Source organism: Primulina huaijiensis, chromosome 4, assembly GCF_012295235.1.
Source record: "Primulina huaijiensis isolate GDHJ02 chromosome 4, ASM1229523v2, whole genome shotgun sequence".
Classification (NCBI taxonomy): Eukaryota; Viridiplantae; Streptophyta; class Magnoliopsida; order Lamiales; family Gesneriaceae; genus Primulina; species Primulina huaijiensis.
Genome location: NC_133309.1, coordinates 23294349 through 23316754, shown reverse-complemented (window position 1 = coordinate 23316754; position 22406 = coordinate 23294349). Strand labels below are relative to the sequence as shown.

The 22406-nt window shown below is 37.7% G+C and overlaps 2 protein-coding genes and 1 pseudogene across 5 annotated transcripts; 1 reads left to right on the top strand and 2 right to left on the bottom strand.

Annotated features, from left to right (window-relative positions):
* Positions 1-7694: 7694 nt before the first annotated feature.
* Positions 7695-11721, bottom strand: LOC140975523 (uncharacterized). Of its 4 annotated transcripts, XR_012174995.1 has the most exons (6): positions 11203-11721; positions 9853-9966; positions 9445-9723; positions 9023-9244; positions 7997-8125; positions 7695-7913 (listed from the first exon to the last, which is right to left on the bottom strand). XR_012174995.1 is itself a non-coding variant. In XM_073439266.1 (4 exons), exons 1-4 carry the CDS (start codon positions 11683-11685, stop codon positions 9188-9190), a joined length of 933 nt encoding a protein of 310 aa, XP_073295367.1. In that variant the 5' UTR covers positions 11686-11721; the 3' UTR covers positions 7744-9187. The 4 variants fall into 4 exon arrangements, 1 of the variants encoding a protein (XP_073295367.1); XR_012174994.1 differs by having other exon boundaries at positions 7997-9244; XR_012174993.1 differs by having other exon boundaries at positions 7744-8125.
* A 1299-nt stretch (positions 11722-13020) lies between these two features.
* LOC140975002 (transcription factor MYB92-like) lies at positions 13021-15411 on the bottom strand. The gene is made up of 3 exons (XM_073438494.1): positions 15282-15411; positions 14693-14837; positions 13021-13699 (listed from the first exon to the last, which is right to left on the bottom strand). The coding sequence occupies exons 1-3, from the start codon at positions 15409-15411 to the stop codon at positions 13021-13023; spliced, it is 954 nt and encodes a 317-aa protein (XP_073294595.1).
* A 1498-nt stretch (positions 15412-16909) lies between these two features.
* LOC140975001 (cytochrome P450 98A2-like) lies at positions 16910-19058 on the top strand (annotated as a pseudogene).
* The last annotated feature ends 3348 nt before the right edge of the window (positions 19059-22406 follow it).

Below are 22406 nucleotides of genomic sequence, written 5' to 3'. Positions count from 1 at the left end.
TCAAACCCGGGCTGCTCAAGAAATCCAAGATCAATTGCACGGAGAGCTTGCTCGGGCTAAAAGCCTTCACGAAGAGGAGATCGCCATCCTGAAAGCTTCCTTGGAGTCGGTTCACACGGCATTGGACAAGTCTCGGGAGGACCTCGATGAAGCTACCATTCGGGAGGAGAATCTGCGAGGTGCCTTGGCTGTCTCGGAGTCGAGAAACCATTCTCTATCTGAGCAGATAGAAGTTCAACAATCCCGAGCAGAGAGGGCCGAGAATGCTTTGTCTCTGGCGGAGCATAATAAGGATAAATGGCAAGCTTCCTTCCTTCAATCTCCTGAGTTCAATAAGGCCGTGGTAGATAAGGCTTACCCTCTTTTCAAGACCGGTTTTGACAAGTGCCGGGAACAATTTGAGGGAGCTGGACTCTTACCCCAGGATAAGGAAAATTTTCCTGATTTTGGCCTGGCCATTGCATCCCTTCCCAAGGGTGGAGAGGAGGAGAAGGAGGAAAACCAGGAAGATGAGCCAGGATCCGATCATATTGATATAGACTAGGGTTGTATTCTCTTTTTTCTTTACTTCTGTAATTCCTGTTCTCGGATTTTTATTGAACAGATTCTTTCCTTTAATAGTGTCTCGATTAATCTCTTGATAGCCAAGTAACACCATTGTTTTTTATGCAAACATCAAGAAAATATTTCAAGTGTTAAGAACTAACCGGACCTTTTAGTAAACAATTATGATAAGAAAAGAACATATCTTCGTAACGAATGAATGTCCCTAGCCTGGATCCTACCGAGTTAAGAATAATCAAGGCGTGTGGCCAAGGAACATGTCTCGGGACTTGTGAATGGTCGAGGTGTGGTTCCCCAAGCCAGGGTGTAGCGCCCTGGGCTTTTAAGAACCAAGGTGCGGAGCCTTGGGCCGGGGATCATGTCCCGGGACTTGGGAATGGTCGAGGTGTGGTTCCCCGAGCCAGGGTGTAGTGCCCTGGGCTTTTAAGAACCAAGGTGCGGAGCCTTGGGCCGGGGATCATGTCCCGGGACTTGGGAATGGTCGAGGTGTGGTTCCCCGAGCCAGGGTGTAGTGCCCTGGGCTTTTAAGAACCAAGGTGCGGAGCCTTGGGCCGGGGATCATGTCCCGGGACTTGGGAATGGTCGAGGTGTGGTTCCCCGAGCCAGGGTGTAGTGCCCTGGGCTTTTAAGAACCAAGGTGCGGAGCCTTGGGCCGGGGATCATGTCCCGGGACTTGGGAATGGTCGAGGTGTGGTTCCCCGAGCCAGGGTGTAGTGCCCTGGGCTTTTAAGAACCAAGGTGCGGAGCCTTGGGCCGGGGATCATGTCCCGGGACTTGGGAATGGTCGAGGTGTGGTTCCCCGAGCCAGGGTGTAGTGCCCTGGGCTTTTAAGTTAGTTTTTCCCCGAGTCTAAGATACAACAAATAATATAATGCTGCTCTTTGAGAAAAACAGATCTTTCACTATATCTTCAACCAATCAATTACATCTGTTAGGAATAGTACTGCTTTAAATTAAATACATTCCAAGGCCTTTTGAGAGAGCGTTCCTGCGTGTCTTCTAAATAAAAAGATCCTGAGCTAACCCTCCGAGTAATTTTATAAGGTCCTTCCCACCGAGCTTCTAGTTTCCCAACATCCCCGGCAGGATTAACTTTTTTCATGACTAAATCCCCTATTTGAAAATCTCGAACTCGGACCTTTTTATTGTACGATTTCATGATTCGACCTCGGTATGCTTCCATTCGAATTATTGCTCGGTCTCTTCTTTCTTCTACCAAATCCAATTCCATGGCCCGACTTTGATCATTGCCGCCTGAATAAGATTCTACCCGGGGAGAAGTTTGCCCAATTTCGACAGGAAGGACTGCTTCAGAACCATATACCAGGTTGAAAGGAGTTTCTTGAGTAGGTGCTCGGGGAGTAGTTCTGTACGCCCAGAGAACACTGGGTAATTCTTCCACCCAATCTTTTCCCTTGCCTTGTAGCCTGGTCTTCAATGCTTGTATAATAATTCTGTTAATAACTTCTGTCTGACCATTAGCTTGAGGGTAGGCAACAGAAGTAAAAGACTGAGTGATTTTCATTTCACGACACCAGGATGTAATTCCTTTGCCCTGAAATTGTCTCCCGTTATCTGAGATTAGTCTTCTGGGCAATCCGAACCGGCACACAATGTTCTTCCACAAAAATTTCAATACTTCCTGCTCAGTAATTCTAGCCAATGGCTCGGCTTCCACCCATTTGGAAAAATAATCCACAGCCACGAGTAAGAACTTCTTTTGAGCCCTGGCAGTTGGGAAAGGACCAACAATATCCAGGCCCCATTGATCAAAGGGGCAAGATGCCCAGATAGGCTTCATGGGAGTGGCCGGACTGTGCTGGAAGTTTGAGTGATGTTGACATCTCTTACAAGCCTGGACCACTTGAGCAGAATTCTGGCTAAGAGTTGGCCACCAGAATCCGGCAAGCATTGTCTTCCGGGCCAAAGCCATCCCTCCGAGATGCTCAGCACAACATCCCTCATGTATTTCTCGGAGGACATAATCCACTTCTCCTTCAGACAAGCATTTTAGCAGAGGTCCCTGGAATGATTTTCTGTATAAGATTTTATTTAAAAGAACGAACCTGGGAGCTTGTCTCTTGATTCTTTGAGCCCGAGTCCTGTCTTCAGGTAATTCATTTGTTGTAATGAATTTAATCAATGGCGTCATCCAGGAGTCCTCGGGTATTGGTAGTATTTCTTCCTCGGTGGACAGGACCAAACGGGAAACATGCAAAATTTCCCGGGTGTTGACTTCTGATAATGAGGCAGCCATTTTTGCTAGAGCGTCTGCCTCTCCATTTTCCTCCCGGGGTATTTGTTCGATACTCCAATCCACAAAGATGGCTGCCTGGGTTTTTATGAGCTGTAAATATTTGAGCATCCTATCATCTTTAGCTTCATAAGCACCCTTTATCTGCTGAGTGATTAATTGTGAATCAGAATATACAATAATACGGGAAGCTCCAATCTCTTTAGCAGCTCGGATTCCTGCAAGGACAGCTTCATACTCGGCTTCATTATTAGTAACCCGGGAATCAATCCTTAAAGCCAACTTAATCTTCTCTCCTGGAGGAGATATTACTACCACACCTATTCCATTCCGCACCCTGCAAGGCTAGACGCCCCATCCACAAACACCCTCCATACTTCATCTTCAGCAGGTTGTACCAACTCAGACAAAAAGTCGGATAGGGCTTGCACTTTAATGGCCACCCGGGGTTTGTATTCGATATCATATTCTCCTAACTCCACTGCCCAGGTGATCAGTCGCCCGGATACTTCTGAATGAGTCATGATTCTGCCTATAGGACTATTAGTCAAGACAATTATTTGATGTGACAGGAAGTAAGGCCTTAGCTTCCGGGCAGTCATGATCAAGGCCAGAGCAATCTTTTCCACTTCACTGTACCGGAGTTCGGGTCCTCTCAGAGCATGGCTGACATAATAAACAGGCCTTTGATCGGAGCCTTCTTCTTTTATTAGTACTGAGCTGACAGCATACTCTGTGGTGGATAGATAAACAAATAATTTTCCCCGGGCTCTGGTTTTACTAACACAGGGAGCTCTGCAAGATGGATCTTCAAGTCCTGGAAGGCCTGTTCACATTTATCATCCCATCCGAATTGTCGTGCCTTCCTTAATACCTGAAAGAAAGGATAACTCCTGTGCGCTGATCGGGAAATAAATCGAGAGAGGGAAGCAATCCTCCCGGTCAGCTTTTGTACGTCTTTGACAGATCGAGGAGATGGCATGCACAGCACGGATTTGACTTTCTCCTGGTTTACCTCAATTCCCCGATCTGTCACTATGAATCCCAAGAATTTTCCACTCTTTACTCCAAAGATGCACTTGGCCGGGTTAAGCTTGATTCCGTAATGTACGAGAGTGGCAAAGGTTTCTTCTAGATCCTCAATAATGCTGGCCACCTGCCGGGTCTTCCCCAGGATATCATCCACATAGACTTCCACGTTTCGCCCCAGTTGCTTCTCGAAGACTTTGTTCATCCAACGCTGGTACGTAGCTCCTGCATTCTTTAACCCGAAAGGCATTACAATATAACAAAATGTACCTCCCGAGGTGATGAAGCTAGCTTTATCTTGATCACTCTTGGCCAGGGGGATTTGATGGTACCCCTGGTATGCGTCCATGAAACTCAGTAATTCGAAGCCCGATGTGGAATCCACCAATTGATCAATACGGGGCAGCGGATAATGATCCTTGGGACACGCCTTATTGAGATCGCGAAAATCCACACACATGCGCCACTTCCCTGCTGATTTAGGTACTAATACCACATTCGAGAGCCAAGTGGGGAATTGAATTTCCCGAATGTGACCGGCTTTCAAGAGCTCTTTTACTTGTTCCTCAATAACTTTGTCCTTTTCGGGGCCAAAGTGTCTCTTTTTCTGTTTTATCGGGTGAGATCCCTGGAGGATATTTAGTTGGTGCTCAGATATCAAGGGAGAGATTCCCGTCAATTCCTGCTGGGACCATGCAAAAACGTGAATATTATCCTTTAAACAGTTAAGTAGACTGACCCGGGTGGATATGTTAAGATCTCGGGCCACTCGGATCTGCTGTCCTGGTCCAATTTCCACAACTTCCTGCTCCTCTTCTGCCACAAAGTGCACTTCCCCCTTCTCAACTGCTCCTCCACATACTTCATCAGTTCGGGCCTTCTTCCCAGCCTTCTTTGCTTCGCTCTGATCCACCCGGACGGCTTCTACATAACATTTCCGGGAGGAAGGTTGGTCTCCCCAGACTTCACCCACTCTACTACCAACCGGGAACTTAATCTTTTGGTGATAGGTAGATGCTACGGCTTTTAATTCATTTATAGCGGGCCTCCCCAAAATTATATTATACGATGAAGGGGAGTCTACCACAGTAAAAGTAGTCATCACCGTCTTCTTGAGATCCTGGGAACCCAGGGTTAATGGAAGGACGATTTCCCCTTCCGGGTAGACCACATGGCCAGCGAAACCAAAGAGGGCAGTTTCCACGGTTTCCAAATGGTAGCCCTGCAAATCCATCTGCACAAAAGCATCTTTAAAAATTACATTTACAGAGCTTCCCGAGTCAACAAAGACTCTCAGAATGTCATAATTGGCCACTCGGGCTTGGATAACTAGGGCATCATTGTGGGGTAAGTTCACTCCCTTCAAATCCTCTGGGCCAAAACTGATGACCGCTTCACTCCTTCTCATTCCATCTACCTCCATACATTCCCTCCTACTCCTCGACTTCCTTGCCCGGTTGGAGTCTCCATCAGTGGAGCCTCCTGATATCATTTTTATCAATCCTGTAGCAGGGGGTGACTTCTTTTTCGTCTCAAGATCGGGCTCTCTTCTCCTAACGGGCTCTCCCCTCGGTACATTCCTCATACTTCCTCCCCGAGCGTTGGGCCTTGGCTGTGAAGATGTCCATGGCAATCTCGGCCTCTTAGGGGCTTGACTTTGCTCTGGGGCGGAATGGAAGGAATAGTTTCCCCGCAATGTTTTGCAATCTTCGGTGTTGTGATAACACACCTTATGGCGAGTACAAAATCCTCTTTTCTCAGGTCGGGATAATTGATGGTCCGCGGCCAGATCCCTACTGCATTCCTGAACCTCTCTGTCCCGGGTAATCTTAAGAGGCACGTGGTGAGAGAAGTGTCCTGGATTATTCCTTCTTTGCCCTTTCTCCTCGGGCCTAGCTACCCGGTCCCCCCTTTCTTTTCTTACAGCTTCCCTTTTCTGCTTCTGAGCTTCCTCCATGTTGATGTATTTTTCTGCCCGGGATAATAAGTCTTCGAAATCCCTGGGCACTTTTTTGGTCAACGACTTGAAAAATTCACCCTCCCTCAAGCCTTGGGTGAATGCCGTAGTTTTTGTTTCAGTAGCGCAAGTAGGTACATCCAAAGCCACTCTATTAAATCTTTTAATATAAGCCCTCAAACTTTCATCCAGGTTCTGTTTGACTTCAAAAAGACTAAAAGCGGTCTTCTTGTATTTCTTGCTTCTACTGAAGTGGTGTAGGAACACCTTCTGGAAGTCTTTAAATGAATTAATACTCTGAGGGGACAGTCCCTCAAACCACCTTTGAGCTGAATCCACCAAAGTGGTGAGGAACACTTTACACTTGATTCGATCTGTGTAACAGTGTAACATGGCCATGTTTTCAAACCTGGTTAGGTGCTCCTCAGGATCCGCATTGCCATCGTAATCTTTTACTTTGGCGGATTTGAAGTTCCCGGGAAGAGGTTCCCGGACACTGATATCGGTAAATGGGCAACCCTTAGCAGTAGCTCGAGAAATGCTACGACTCTCCAAATGCCCTTCCAGAACTTTCATTTTCTGCCTTAACTCCAACAACTCCTCAGCCACGGTAGGTGATTTGGATCCAGCACTAGATTCCTCATCCTCTCCTCTCACTTCCTCCTCCCTCAATTCTTGCTCTTGCTCCTGCTCATTGATTTGCACATTTCCGGGTGGTGTAACTTGACGAGAAGTTTCTCTCCTGGCCACAGCCTTCTCCACCGCTTCGGAGATTATTCTTGCCAACTCCTCCGGGGTCATGGTAATAAGATTGGGTCCCGTGGGAGGAACACCCTCACCTTGCCCCGAAGTACGCGCATTATCCCCATGAGCCCGGGAATTTTCTTGATTAGTTCTTCGAGTATGAGCCATATCAACGCCTTAATCTCAAGTTTCCCACAGACGGCGCCAATGATGTGACTTTGTTGAAATGGATGAGCCGGGTAAGGAGCTCCAACAGGTCAAATCAATAATTTATAGTTTTTAGGGAATTTGAGTGAAGGTAATGGCTTCAATAGCACCTGCAAACAATGAAAGAAACTCGTGAATGGGCGCCGGAGGGGTATCCGGCGTGGCCACTCCGATGCTTAAGTCAGCAGGTTGAAGATGAACACAAGCAATATTTGGGAGAAAATATGTGTAATGCTTGAGAGTTCAAAGATTTCAGAATCGGTAAATGACATTTATACCTGCTATTTATAGTAGAAGATGAGGTAGGTACCTTGATTCCAGTGCTACCTACTAAGTATGGTAGGTCGGCTGCCCATACCCTATCTTCTGATGACTTTTAGGACACTCCAAACCCAAGTTGTTCTGACAGATTAGACGTCCTGTATCAATCATACTTGAGTATGGTTCAATTCTCGAGGTGGCTCGGGCAATTGATTACCCGGGTACTTATATGAGAGCTCGGGCGATTATTGCGCGGGAGACCGGGCTGTTCGAAGAATTCTTGGGAAACATGTAGTGCTCGGGCTCTTAATAGTGTCCGGGTCGTCAATCGACCCNGTGTTTAAGAAAATATTAATTATAGATTTTGAACATACTGTTAATATAAAATTCAAATTTAGTTTAGAAATGAATGAGTGAAATTGCTTTAGATTAAGGATGTATATTGGTTATAGCGTCTCATAAAGTAAATAGAGTAAATTAAGTAGAAAAAAATTGACATTCAGTAACATAAATTGAACAAAAAATATAAGTCAACTGCAAAAGTAAGAGTTTCAGTTTTCTTGCCTAGCTAGATTAGTTTTCTTGTCATTTTCTTTAAATTCATTCATTTTTTCCGACAATGTAATATCACATCAGAACTCACTGAAAAATGACTAAAATTGTAAAAAAATCGAAAGCATCGTAAGTAAAATTGATATTTGATAATATAGAATATCAAAATTCCAAATTGACAAAATTACAAGACAAAATATACCATTTGCCTTTAAAACATAATGTAAGAGAAACTTAAACGGGTTTTGCTCACAGATAACTATTAATTATCTTGTTTATGGATCCAATTTGGGAGAAAATTGGGTCAAGTATGCTCCAATGCCATAAGATCATCAGCAACGATCCCTATAATATCACACAAAAGGCACAACTTCAAATCATACCCAGCGACGGGGGATTTATAGGGGCTCTTGAACACACGCTCTTACGATATTGAGCCGCACCAGCAGCTTTGTCAGCAAGCACACGACGAGCACGATACTGCCCAGAAGTAGGTATAACAGCAGCATAGGCGCTTTTGCACAGGCCCAGAAAGCCTTTTAGCATAGGATCAGTAGCTGCAAGCAAGGAGTAGTGAATTTTCATCTGTGCATGTGTCGCAAGAACTTGCACGGTGCCAATGGCGATTCCTCCGAGCAATGGGTAATCGGCAAATCTTGTGCGTGAATTCGAACCAAAATCAAATACACAAAACTTTTCATCTTTGCATTGACGACATACATCTTGGAGGGGTAAACCATTGGTTGTGGCAAGGAGAAATCCGTTGGTAACAAGAATTTATTGAAGGATAAAGATTTGCTTTGTCAAGAGAAAATGCCATTTCTTGATTTGTGATTGTGCCATTGAAATTGACTTGTGCATATAAAATGTAGCGTTTTGGAATGTTAAAAATGTCCCTCAACTTTAAAAAAGGACAAAACAGGCAGGTAATAAAAGAAAATCTCAGGTCATTAAAATTTTAACAACAGGAGAGGAATATAAAATCTATCAGATCTTAGCCTACAATCTATACTACACCTCCCACCCAAATTCCAATTTTATCTATTAGAATAGATTGATATAATAGATTGATATTTGGTGCTGTTTTATTCAGATCTCTCCATAACCGTAAACTTCTAAAGAATAAAAACCCATTTTAAGAGAGATTCAGAATCTTTTAATCCCATAAATTCTAATAAAAATATTTGTGTAAAAAAAAAGAAACTTCACAAATACAATTAAAAATATTGATGTTGCAGAGTTTGCATTTGACTTTCGAGAACCACATAATTTATATGTGTATCCACAGAACATTGGCAGCAGGCATAAACATTTTAAAATCTCATGAAACGTACATATCTAAACATTGGTAATACCAATCAGTTTCTATCAAAGGAAAAAATAACAGCATAAAACTTAGCAGGTTTTATTTCTCACTTACAATAAAATATGTTAGAAATTCTGAGCCAACTTACAAGAATAGTCTGTGCAGAACAAGTATATGTCTAATTCCAGGGACTCGGAAGCCCGCCATCTCTGAAAACGGAAGTGCCACCCGATGCTGCAGGTGAAGGAGAGGAAGCTATGTAACTTGTTCCTGTTACAGAGACTGAGGAATGTACTTGCCCAGCAGGTGCGAATCATGAAGGACTAGGAGTACCAGCAACCCCCAGTGAAGTTCTATGAGTTAGAGGTACCTGCTAGGACAAAAGCAGATTAATCCGCTCCATGCCTAAAGTAGAACTAGATAACAAGTCTCTATATTGTTCATTGAAATAGCGAAAACTAAAATTTATCTTTTGTAACAGTGGGCTCATTTTTTAGAAGAAGCGCTATTACAGGGGTCTGTGTGGATAAGTGGTAAAACAACAGTCTCTAGAACTAATGAGACAATTACCATGTTAGGGGGAGGCTTCCGCTGTTGACAGTCTGATGATGGTGAAGTGCTGCTCATGCGTGGTACATGGCGAGGATGGTTATTATGATTTAATACATTGTCAGCTTCTCCTACATCCATATCACCGCAATGAATTCCATCTGAGCCCATTTTAGGGGTGTTAGCCCTCGACATTGACCCTGTATCAGTCGTGGTATCCACTTGTAGCGGAAGAGGTGGACGACCAGACATTCCTTGCATGCTATTCTGTCTCTTTAACTGTTCTTCTGCACTCAGAATCTGTTACCACAATCCACTGGATGAGAATGACTATTCCGAGTAAACAAATAGAGGCAATATGCTTAAAGTAAATGCCAAAGAGTATCCAGAATATTTACTCCTTCGCAACACCAAGAAAATTTGTGTTACCTGTTTCAGCACTTGTACAAAACTATGTTTTCTCTCATTCAAAATTTCCAATTTCTCCTCAATCTCCTTCCGTCTTTTCTCTTTATCATTTATAGCATCCTCATGTTTGCTTCTCTTCAAAGAAAGAAAAGACACATATTAAGTGCAATATCGAGAAGTAAAAGACAGGTGTGTGACCAGTAATATACCCGAATAAAGATTAGAGTTATCTTTATTCAAGACTTATGTGAACCGAGACAATCAAGCTTAAGGTCAAAAGGCTCAACTCCAACAGCAGTGTTGATTTAAACACACAGTGCCTTGCCTGCTTGATATTCAACAACTGTGAGACAGACTTCAAAATTAGGTGGTATTTCAACGTTAAATATAATTCAATCTCCCATACAAACAACCAGCCCATGCCCCAGTCCTCCCCCTTAGCAACACGTCAACACACAAATAAAAAACCAAGAAGGAGAGAGAGAGAGGGAAAAGAATCTTTTAATACCAGTCCACGGGGTCAGGTTTATTATTAAAAAATACTGCTTGTCCTTCAAAGTTAAATTTCAAGTCCAAAAATACCTAAACAATGAAGAAATGGGAGCATTTGGCTTCACATTTAAATGACGTTCATATCATCATACATGTCTTCATCCTAAAATCAATATTTCAACTGTCTTTGCCAGGTCTTTAAAATCCAAAGTATAAGAATATCGCATTTGCTTGAAACCACACTATCCATGTCCCAGAATGCTCATCCAACAACCTATAAGAATGGAAGTGTATTGCCTAATTTAAAACTAAATGAAGTACACAAAGTGCTTATAATGAAATGCATACAACTTATAATTCATCTTCAGAAAAGTTATGCACATCCTGAAAAGAATAGTTAAAACTTATCATCTAAAATTTGGTTAGATATAAATTAATCTCATAATGAATCTACGTGAAACCGTCCAAATTCATGTCCCACATTCAGCCAAACAACTCCCTTTCATATATCCTGTTGAGAACCATAAAATCTGTAATAATCGATGCTAAAACACCATATCTACACCAAGAATTCCAAACCTTTCTTTGCCATAAAAAATTTTACGTCAATTACAAGCGCTGTAAATCCAAAATCCATCACAAACACTGATCTTCTCACAAGAAATTCATCATACGTTTATCGCAGAAACATCATCCACCAACAGCACACGCATTTAAACTTACAACAGTGATGAATGTGATCTCCGCTCGACCTCCTACATGCAAAATTCCATAACAGAATCCAAAGACTGACAAATTCACATCATTTAAAAATCAATAAAAAGATAACAACATTAAAACAAAATAAAAATCTCAAAACCAAAATCAGAACTTCAGTACCTCGACCTCCGTATTATTAACAAGAACTTCAGTTTTGTCCTCAATTTTTGCAGTCTCCTCGTTCTCCTCCTCCTCTCCCTCCACTATCGCGTCACTCTCCTCCACTAATTTCATCAAAGCATCCTCTTCGACCTCCACTTCCTTCGCCCCTCCTACATCCTTCAAATCCTCCTTCGGAGGCAATTCAGGTCCAGCACTAGGATTATCCTTATCGCTATGATCTCCTTCATGATTTTTCTCCGAATCATCAACCTTAGGGATTGGATCTGGCCCAGAATTGTTAAGATTCAAACTCGAGGCAGGGTTAGGGATAGAAGCCGAGGCAACGTTAGAGGGGTATCGGATGCGTGCCAGGGCTCTGGAGCGGCGGCGGAGGAGGATTTTGAAGTCCTTGAGCGAGATGTTGGGGGTGGGCCGAGGCCATCGACGGGGCACGTCAGGCACTTTGTGCAGGTTCCCCTTGTACAGCGATATTGCCACCATCTCCGATGATATGTGTTAATCGGAATTTGATTTCAAAATAAGCAATTCTTTACCTAATTTGATAAATCTCAATTATTTTTAAATATGCTTTTTTATACTTATAAAAAATTAAATATTAAAAGAAAAAAGAAAACTATCCCTATTACGAGCAGGTATATTGTGAGACGATGTCACGAATCTTTATCTGTGAAACTGTCAATCATACCAATATTCATAATAAAAAGTAATACTCTTAGCCTAAAAAGTAATATTTTTTCATGGAGGACCCAAATAAGAGATCTGTATCACAAAATACGATCCGTGATCGTCTCACACAAGTTTTTTGCCTTCTACTACTAATTAAAACTCAAAAACTAATTACTATTTTCTAGAATAAAGATGATGAGATCGTCTCATAAAATATTACTTTAATTAAATAATATTTTGTATGTGACATAAACAAGATTACAATTATATCCTCATTAATATGACTCTTTTGAGATAAGTTTTTTAAAACTTTTTTAATATTTTATAAGTTAAAATGATATAAAAGTATGTGTTTTGACAAGATTTTTGTAAAATTTTTATGAAAGTAGTTTTTAAAAAATTGTCATCTAAGTATAATTTTTAAATAAAAGTAGGTATCTTGTGCGATAATTTTATTGATTTTTATTCGTGAGATGTGTTATTCATGTTAATATTTAGTATTTTTCATGAATGACCTAAAAAGAATATATGTATCACAAAAATTATCAATGAAATCGTCTCACAATAGTTTTTATATTTAAATAATAGTTGAGATATATTTTTGATGTTTTTAAAATTAAAAAAAACTAAGATCAAACAAATAATAAATCGCAAACAAGAAAAAAAATACGAGAATAAAAAATTACAAGTAATTTATTTTATATAATAATTATCCAAGCAATTTTTATATTATTTTTAACTATAATAATATTTTTATAGAATAGTTTTACTCAGCTGCAAATCCATTATCAATCCAATTATAGTTGGCTTTAATCGCTGGTATCATACATTCAATTAATCAAAACCAAAATTTGATACGATTTTACAAAGAACAACTCTTCTAAATTAAAAATAATTTCGTGTTAATTGTTTAGTATTATTTGATCAAATTAAAAATAATAATAACACTTGCAACATATGTGTATCTTTTACTAGTATATATTAATATGAGTCCGATTAATGCATCAATAAATAAAAATAGCATAAACATTTGTTTTTAACAAATCCAAGAAATATTACATTAACATCAAACCAAATTTCATATATTAGAAACCATCAATAATTATTCCAAAATGTAATTTACTGAATAATCTGTAGCAAATAATTATTTCATAGATTAAATGGTTCTTCGTCAAATCCAGGGAACTGCAAGAACATGATCTCATCTTGATGCTCGATCATGGCTTCAACAAACGAACCATTTGAAGGCGAAGACGATGCTTCGAACCCATTGCCGATCAGTTTCATCCAATTTGCTCCAAAATCCACAACTGCATCACATTTTTGTTCTAGTGTTCCCAGATTTTCTTGAGCACCTTCCACATTTGATGTCAAGAACTCGTCGTCAAGAAGAAAATCGCTCCAACAGAAGCTCGATAACTCGTGATCCAATGACGATGATATTTCAGATGATGACACGCAGTGATTCTTGTTAAAAGTTTGTCTCATGTTACAATTAGTCGTGTTTGTGTAGTTTGAGGTATCTGTGACCATATTTATGGCATGAAGTTGGGAGCAAAACTCAAAAGTACTCTGTTGATGTCTTTGTGGTTGTTCTTGTTTCAAGAGGAATGGATTCTTCGCCGAATCGAGGGCGAGGTGGGCGATTTGTGCTTGGTCTTTAGGGAAAGCACCAATGTTTCCATAATCTGCCAGGATTTGGGTGAAAGGTTTGTGTGTGACAGGATCGATTCCCATTGCAGATAGCTTCTTTCTTAGTTTGGTGTTCCATAGGATTTTCACGTCGGTTTCGGTTTGCCCCGGAAGTTGTTGTGCTATTATAGGCCACCTGTGGATAATGGAAATGTATTCTATAATTCATTTTAGATGTTGTTGCAACAATATTCATCATATAATGGAATATATATACAGTTGAGTTCGAGTCGAGTTCAAATCGTTCGAGTATTTTTTTCGAATCGAGTTCGAGTTTCAATTATTTGTATTTAGTACGTACTCGAGTACTAAAATATATATGTATTGATAAGAAATATGAAAAATAAGAGATATTTTTTTCAATATATATCCACGTCCGAGTTCGAGTTTGAGCTCAAGCTCATTATCTTTATGTTAGAATTTAGACTTTCGAGCTCGAGTAACTCGATATGTACACGAGTCGAGCTTGAGTTTGTAATGGATTACGCGATCGAGCTCAAGTAGACAAATTTTAAATCGAGTCGAGCCCGAGTAGTATGATACTCGAGCTCGACTGGATTGTGTGCACTCCTAGGTCAGATTCTAACTGAATATACTACAACTCGTCGTTGAAAGAATTAACCAAAAGAATGACCCATTTTGTTTTTGAGATGAAGTAATGGTTTGTTACAATTGAGTTTCGAACCTAAAACCTCTTCCAAAACTTGAGACTTCGGTGCATGTTAGATGACTATCAGCGGGAAAATAAATTTTTTGGTTCATTAAATTTTTCTACTATTGAATTTGGTTCACTAAGTTTTAAAAAAGTTTGGTTTTGGCTGACTTTTTTTTCCCTTTCAATCGTATGTAGTCAGAGTGCTGATTTGACACAAAAAAAAATGCTGACTTAACATTGAAAAATGATGATATAACATTGAAAATTGATGACTAGTATGATGTTACGTAAGTAATAGGATCGAAATAGCCAAAAAATAAAAACTAATTTAATATATGAAAACCAAACTTTGAAAACTAACAAAATCCAAAATTTGTCAAATTAGTAGGAAAAAAATCTAATTTTCCAGACAATCAATCATATTGACAAGAATGAATTTTATAAAATTTTGGATGAAAAAGAATTCCAAATTACCTGCTACCTATGGCTGCATGTAGCTTGATGACCAACTCCTCCTCTTGAGGGGTGAAATTGTTGTCCCTTGGATCAGTCCCTTTCTCTTCATTACTCCACCTTTGCTTACTTTTTTTCCCACTACTTCTCAATCCTGAAAAACATGCTTGCCACGAAATTTGTACAGATTAAACCATCTCTAAAATTATTTTAAAAATTAAATAAATCTTCAAAAATATTAACTTTCATCTCTCAAGCTTAACATCAATATACTTTCATGCCGGGGTATCGAGATTCTCGAATTCGCAGCTTGAAAAATGAATTTTCAATGGGGTAGAACTAAAGTTTGAGTTTCAATTTGATTTTTTTTAGATTAGTGATTCAAGAACTAACGGCTCATGTTTAAGTTCTAAATATATCTTTAAAATAAATAGTTCATATTTAAGCTCGAGATCGCTTACTCGAACATAATTCAGTGATTTCGAATGTAAACCATATACCGATCAAGCCAACTCCGATTAATTATATTCATCCACATCCTTAAATTATCGCGGACAAGTTTTCGTATCTATCTCATTTAATTGAAATGAACTGAATCAAGAAAATGTACCTGATCTCTTGGAGAAACTTGTCCAATTACCTGTTTCTTTCTTTTGCTCTTTTCTAACAAATCTTTCATTCTCATCATGATCTTCATTACTCCAAAGACCCCTTTTCATGGGAAGCTGAGTTTTCACCATATTTTTTTTATTGTATTTTCAAAGAATAAATATTGGAATTTTAAGATTTATTTGATGTTAGAATTGTAGAAAGGACCAAAAGGATGCAATAATAAGGTAATGGTGTGAATGTTAGGCAAGAAATGCATGAGAGTATTGAGGTATATTTGCATGATCAAATGCATCTAATATTCATATATTTTTTTCCCTGAATTTTAAAAACAACAATGACATTAACTTCATATACCTATTAGATCAACTTATAAAACAAGTGTATCGAAAATAAATTTCGAATCTTTCTTTAAAAAAATATGTTATATATGCTGACACACACATAACTTGTGTCTGTTTCGCTAGTATATAATTCAAAGAACGTTCTCGTGAGTCAGGTTCAAATTGGATGAGTTATTTGGTTAAATATAGATCCAATCTTAGTTGAATAACAATTAAATGTCACACATTGAATGGTTTCCAAATAGAAAGGTAATGAGATTTGTGTTTTATTTTAATTTGATTCACAAGTTTGATAAATGGTATTTTTTTTAATTTTGGACTTAACCAACTATATACTTTCTAATATTTAGGATTTTTTTTTTATAAAAAAAATGGGAGTCATATACCACAATCAAGAAGCTAGACTTATAAATGATAAATTATGGCGTCGAATTTTCATAGAGGGTACTACACGATCAACGTTCAATGCGGATTGATTCACTAGTAGGGGTCGACCAAACCTCGGTCGGGCTCTCACCCGACCGCGGTTCGAGTCATCAAATTATTAAGGTTTTATGTCATCTTCAAATGTTTTTTTTTTGGAATATAATTGATTGGAATTATTTTAGTTTGTGCAATTATTTTAATTAGGGTTATTAAGTTTTTTTAAAAAAATATTTTTTTGGTCTTTTAATTTTAATTAAATGTCCAATTTAAAAAATGAAAGATAATTTTTTAATAGACCCTAAATTAAAATCTATAAGAAATGTGATTTGTTGGTTTGCCATAACATATCAAACTTTATCTTCGTTTGAGATCTAGAGTGAAAGAACTTCACGATGATGATTTTGCATCCAATGCAGATAAGGATCGCACTGATGATATTTAATTAATTTAAACAATGATTTAACATCCTAAAAATAAAAAATTCATTTGGTTTTTATTATTAGTCGTATTCTTCCCAAGTATATCAAACAATGATTTAATATCCGATAATACAAATAAAATAAAAATTAATTTAAAGATATTAATATTTAAAGTTTGATAACATATGATTCAATATTAGTTTATTCTATGCATCATTCAAATAAAAAAATTAGAGAGTACAATTGCTGTCAAAACGATTGAACATATATTATTTAAATGATTTTTAGAACATTCGTTTTATATTATACAATTAACTTATGCTTATTTTCTATATTGTTTGATAATTTAAATGTTTCATTCGACTAATTAAATAAATGAACCATTATTTGAAAAATATCAGCTCTATATAAACTCCACGTACGGCTACTCAACAACAATCATGGCGCCTTCCTTACTCGTTGGAAATCTCCACGACATAAAGCCCGTGAGGTTCCGGTGCTTCGCGGAGCGGGCTCAATCATATAGACCCATAATCACTGTGTGGTTCGGGTCAATCCTTGGACGTAGTGGTTTCTAATGCTGAACTAGCAAAAGAAGTGCTGAAAGAGAAGGATCAGCAGCTCGCCGACCGCCACTGCAACCGCTTGTCCGCGAAGTTTATCCGCGATGGGCAGGATCTGATTTGGACGGATTACGGGCCCCATTATGTTTGAAGCTCTGAGACCCATTAGAGAGGATGAGGTCGCGGCTATGGTGGAATCCATTCATTGATTGCACTGCTCCCGGTATGCATATGCATGTGTGCACCTCTTGTTTTCCGGAGAAATGTAGGATTTGCTATATGTTTCATTTTCTGTTTTGTTTTTTTTCATATGTTTGGTTAATTAGCATATTCCTTTTGTGCTAAATTGGTGATGGGTTCACATTTTATCTCATAGAACATACAAAAATATACCATGTATTGGAAATGTTTAACTAAGGGCTTTAATTTATATGAAGCTTGCCTTTTAACAGATTCATAGTATTCTTTCACGCACGTGCCATTTTGTTCTTTGGTTTGGTTCCTAAACGTTTGGAATTCCAATCATGCAGAAAATTTAGGAAAGTGTCTACTGTTAAAGAAATATCTTGGAGCTGTGGTATTCAACAACATTTCAAGACTTGCATTCGGTAAATGTTTTGTGAATTCTGAGGGAATACTAGATAAGCAAGGGCATGAATTCAAGGCCATTGGTGCAAATGGATTAAAGTGCATCTCTTTCCATGGCCATTGGTGCAAATGGATTAAAGTGCATCTCTTTCCATGGCCATTGGTGCAAATGGATTGAACAAGAACCCCAGGGTCCAAGTGTCCAACAGAAGGTTCACTACAAGAAAAATGATTTTCCGCAGCACGTCATCAACGGCGTGCATTAAAAGCACGCTGCGAATATTACTTTTAATGGCGTGCACTCATATGTGCGCTGTTTATATTATTGCACTTGACAGTATTAACGGCGTGCTTAAAAGCACGCCGCGGATAAGTAATATCCGCAGCGTGCGTTTATGTGTGCCGTTTAAGGTACGTATTTTTGTTTCAATTTTTTTAAAATTTCGATTTAAGGTACGTATTTTTGTTTCAATTTTTTGTAAATTTTTAAGTGTTTGTTAAGATGAATATTGTTATTATAGTGTACGTTTTTTTAATATTTATTAAATTATAAACGTAATTTTTTTTTTATTCTAAGAACAAGTTTATCGACGGATTTTATTTTAATTCGGTCGCTAATTAGCGACGGAAATTTTGAAACACCGTCGCAATATAGCGACGGTGTTTTAAATATTCGGTCGCTAAGTAGCGACGGAATTTAAATAAAATCTGTCGCTAATATTAGCGACGGAGTGTTGAAACCGTCGCTACTTAGCGACGGTTATGCTATGACTATCAACAGCGTGCATAGGCGCGCCGCGAATAATAGTTTGTATTAACGGCGTGCTTATGCACGCCACGGATAATCTGCGAAAAGCGAATTTGCGCGCTGCGAAAAGCCATTTTTGTTGTAGTGGTTCAAGATGAACTAGACATAGTAATTGGACATGAACGCGTGATGACCGAATTGGAGTTCCCGAACCTTCCCTACCTACAGTGTGCTGCCAAGGGAGCTCTTCGGTTGCATCCTCCAACCCCTCTTATGCTTTCTCACCGCGCCAACGCCCATTTGAAAATCGGTGGACACGACATTCCCTAGGGCTCTAATGTACATGTTAACGTGTGGGCAGTAGCACGTGACCCCAAGGTGTGGAAGAATCCCTTGGAATTCAGGCCAGAAAAGTTCCTTGAAGACGTGATTTTCGACTAGTTCCCTTTGGTGCCGGAAGAAGAGTATGTCCGGGTGTGCAGCTCGGGATCAATTTGGTGACTTCGATGATAGGCCATCTCTTGCACGACATCAGTTGTGCTCCTCGTAATGTTGCTGAGTACAGAAGAGATTGACATGGGAGAGAATCCTGGTCTGATCACCTATATAAGTACTCCATTGGAGACTCAGAAAACTCGGTATAACATGCTCGAAAGAAAAAAATGTTGGTGTGAGGAATCGAGCATGTAACCATTGATTAAACGATTATCTACTCCATCAATTTAAGGTACTATAACATTCAGTTATTAAAATTTTAAAGTCTTAACGAATGGATACTTAATATGATATCAATTATTTATATATTTTTTCTACTGATTTCTGTTTTTTTTTTTTTTTTTTAAAAAAAAAGAGTTTTACAAACTACATTAATTTGGAATTCATAAAAATGTGTATGGATATTAATACGACGATAAGTGAACTCTAAAACAAATTAAAATTTTAATATGTTTACCATTTAAGAGAAAATTTGCTAGTTTTTGGTCATTTATTTTGTCAAATTTCAGTTTTAGTATCTGATTTTTAGATTTTTGATCATTTTAGTTTTTTTTTTTTGGGCTCGATGCAGATTTTGCTTATTATTATTGATCAAGAAACATCATTAATTATTGAACTTATTGAAACATATATAACCGCCTTTTTATATATTTTTTTGCGTTGAATGCATATTTTATAAATTAATAATATTGCCTAAAATACTTTAACAATACATTATTTTGGGCGCATAATTGATTTGTTGAATTTTTACATGAAACTTTAATATGGTCAATGATATAGTCCTAGTTTTAAAAAATATGCTATAATTATTGAAAATGTATTGTCAAGTCCAAAAAAATTTATAGGTTTCGTTTATGTTTTTAAAAAATTACTTTGATTATTAAATCAAAACCAACCAGATTATCAAAATATACAGAGAATCAATAATAAATAAACCTATGGCCACCTTTAGAAATTCCTAAATATAATACAATATGTATTTTTATTTCGCTACGGCGCTACCCAAAGCACGCAGAGAGGAGAAAAAACGAGTCTCCGTTTTCGCAATCGCGGTTTTTCAGAGTATTGAACGAAAAAGGTATGTCTACATTACACACAAGAAGTTTGCAAACATGGGAATATGTTCGATGCAAATTTAATTGCTCGAGTGCGTAATTAATTTATGTGGAGAATGAATTTTGACTTGTTAGGTTTTCAAAATTTCACGAGTAGACAACTATTTGATTTGATGGATCAATGAAAGGTTTCTCATCAGATCTTTTTACAAGGATTTACAAAAATTTGATAGAGCTTGATTTTGGTAAATTTATGGTTTTAATCTACAAATTTATAATTTTTTTAAAAAATTAGTCTTTTTTCACTTGAATCTTACATGACTCGGAAAATGATAACACAAAATCGATCGCAGATAATGAAAACATAAAATCGATCGCAGAAAGCCACCTCTAGCAGAGAGATACAAACACAATCATATATATAAATTTGTGTGTGTTTGTAATTGGAATGTTGTGTATCTTTTAATTTGAGTGCTTAATTACTAGGGTTCACAGCAGATCAATTAAGTAATTTCCTCAAAATTTAGCTAACTAGCGCTCAAACCAAATATAATTAATACAAAATATCCTACCGTAACAAGACAATTTTATTAGATAATCTATAACTCGACCCGATTCTTGAAAAAATATTATATTTTATACTAAAATATTATGTTTTATTTTAAATATGAATCAAGTTAATATGTCTCATCGAAATAGATCTGTGAGATCGTCTCACAAAAAAAAAAAAACTACTCATTAATTAATTAATAGGATACCCAGTTGATTAATTGTTCATTGGTTATTATACATACAATTGTACTAACATAGAAGACTCTAACGATCTCTTTCTTGTGTCCAATTCTTATTTCTTGTGTCCAATTCTTATTCACAGAAACAGACTCTGATTCAAATCCATGGCTCCTCGTCGCCACCGTGATCGGAGTAGCAGAGACAACTTCCGACGACGACCGCCGGTTTCTGAACCCTTTTTGACTTCTGTGGTAGGGTTTGTAGCCTCTCTTCATGTTTCTGTTCATCACGAACCATCTGATGAGATTGACTGGTCTCGTCCCCGAAATTCGTGGAACATTCATCAGGAGCAAACTTACTTCAATATGTTTGGTCATATCGCCAGTAATGACTTCACGATTGATCAGCTTCTTACCGGTTCGTCTTCGAATCCGCAAGCCAATCGTGGACAGATCATATTGGATGAATCGCGGGATCCTGATAACCGTGCTTACGCACAAGGGTCTGCGAATCGGGATTTGTTCCCAGGCTATTTTCAAGAAACTGCTACTGCCCGGATTCAGTCTTTTACTGGTCCGAATCTATTGCAACGAGAAGAGTCATTCAAGTACGGGGAAGGTAGTGAAGAACACGAGATATGCGTCGTGTGCCAGAACGATTTGCACGACAAGGATGGCGATAAGGAGACGATTGCTACCCTAAACTGCGGCCATAAATATCATACGCATTGCATCGAACGTTGGCTGCGACAGAGGAATGCTTGCCCGCTCTGTAACGCAACGGTCCTCCCTCAGTAACGACGATCCAAGCATGCATGTTTGCTTTCTCTCCTTCGTTTCAGCAAGATTGCGTGTTGTGATTAAGGCCATTGTAGTGCAAGTTTTGTGCGAACATAGTGCAAGTTTTATGCGATTAATGTTTATATAAATAAACAATATTATATTATTAATAAATGTAAATTGTGATAAAATACAAATAATTTTTATTTATTCATTTTTAATTAAATTATCCATTAATTATTAAATAAATAAACATTAAAATAAAATATAGAATTGGACGTCTATTTATAAATTTAATAATATAATTTTATACTTACTCTATATTAAATTTTGTCACTAATATAAACAAAATAATCTTTGTCCAATTGAAGCACATCAACCACATGATCATTGTTTATTTAAGATATTTATTTATGAAATAAAAATTATATTTACAAAATCAGAAAAATTTAAATTTGATTTTTAATTATTCCAAATTTAATTTCTAATTTGTCTAACATGGGTATTTACATATAAAAAAATTTTTTTACAAACACCCAACTTGTGCAGATGAGCACTAGTTATAATTAATTTTTTTTGTGTTTGATTGTTTAAGTAGAAATTATATTGTTTCAATAAAAAACTAATTAATTTTTTAAATAATTAAATATTTTTAAAATTATTATGTATTTGTAAATTATTCATTAAAATGAATTAAATAAAAACATTAATAATATTGTAAATTATTTTACATTATTATCTACCAAATTAAATTATTTATCAATTATTTTTAATCATTAAAAAATAAATAAAAGAATTAAAAAAATTGAAAAGCTTCGCACCAAAACCCCTGCGCCAAAATTTGATGCAAAGTGAGGGGACACTATTTTGGTGCAAAATTTGATGAATTAAATAAAAACATTCATAATACTTTTTTCTACAGATTTCTGTTTTTTTAAAAAAATAAATATGAATTGGAGTATAAATTATTTATATAT

Coding starts and splice junctions, on each gene's coding strand:
- LOC140975523 (XM_073439266.1), bottom strand. CDS start 11,685: ATGGTGGCAATATCGCTGTACAAGGGGAACCTGCACAAAGTGCCTGAC. Junction 9,967..11,202: donor TTAATAATACGGAGGTCGAG/GTACTGAAGTTC, acceptor CTTTCTTTGAAG/AGAAGCAAACATGAGGATGC. Junction 9,245..9,444: donor GGAAGCCTCCCCCTAACATG/GTAATTGTCTCA, acceptor TTGTCCTAGCAG/GTACCTCTAACTCATAGAAC.
- LOC140975002 (XM_073438494.1), bottom strand. CDS start 15,411: ATGGTGAAAACTCAGCTTCCCATGAAAAGGGGTCTTTGGAGTAATGAA. Junction 14,838..15,281: donor AAGTTTCTCCAAGAGATCAG/GTACATTTTCTT, acceptor TTTCGTGGCAAG/CATGTTTTTCAGGATTGAGA. Junction 13,700..14,692: donor CATGCAGCCATAGGTAGCAG/GTAATTTGGAAT, acceptor CATTATCCACAG/GTGGCCTATAATAGCACAAC.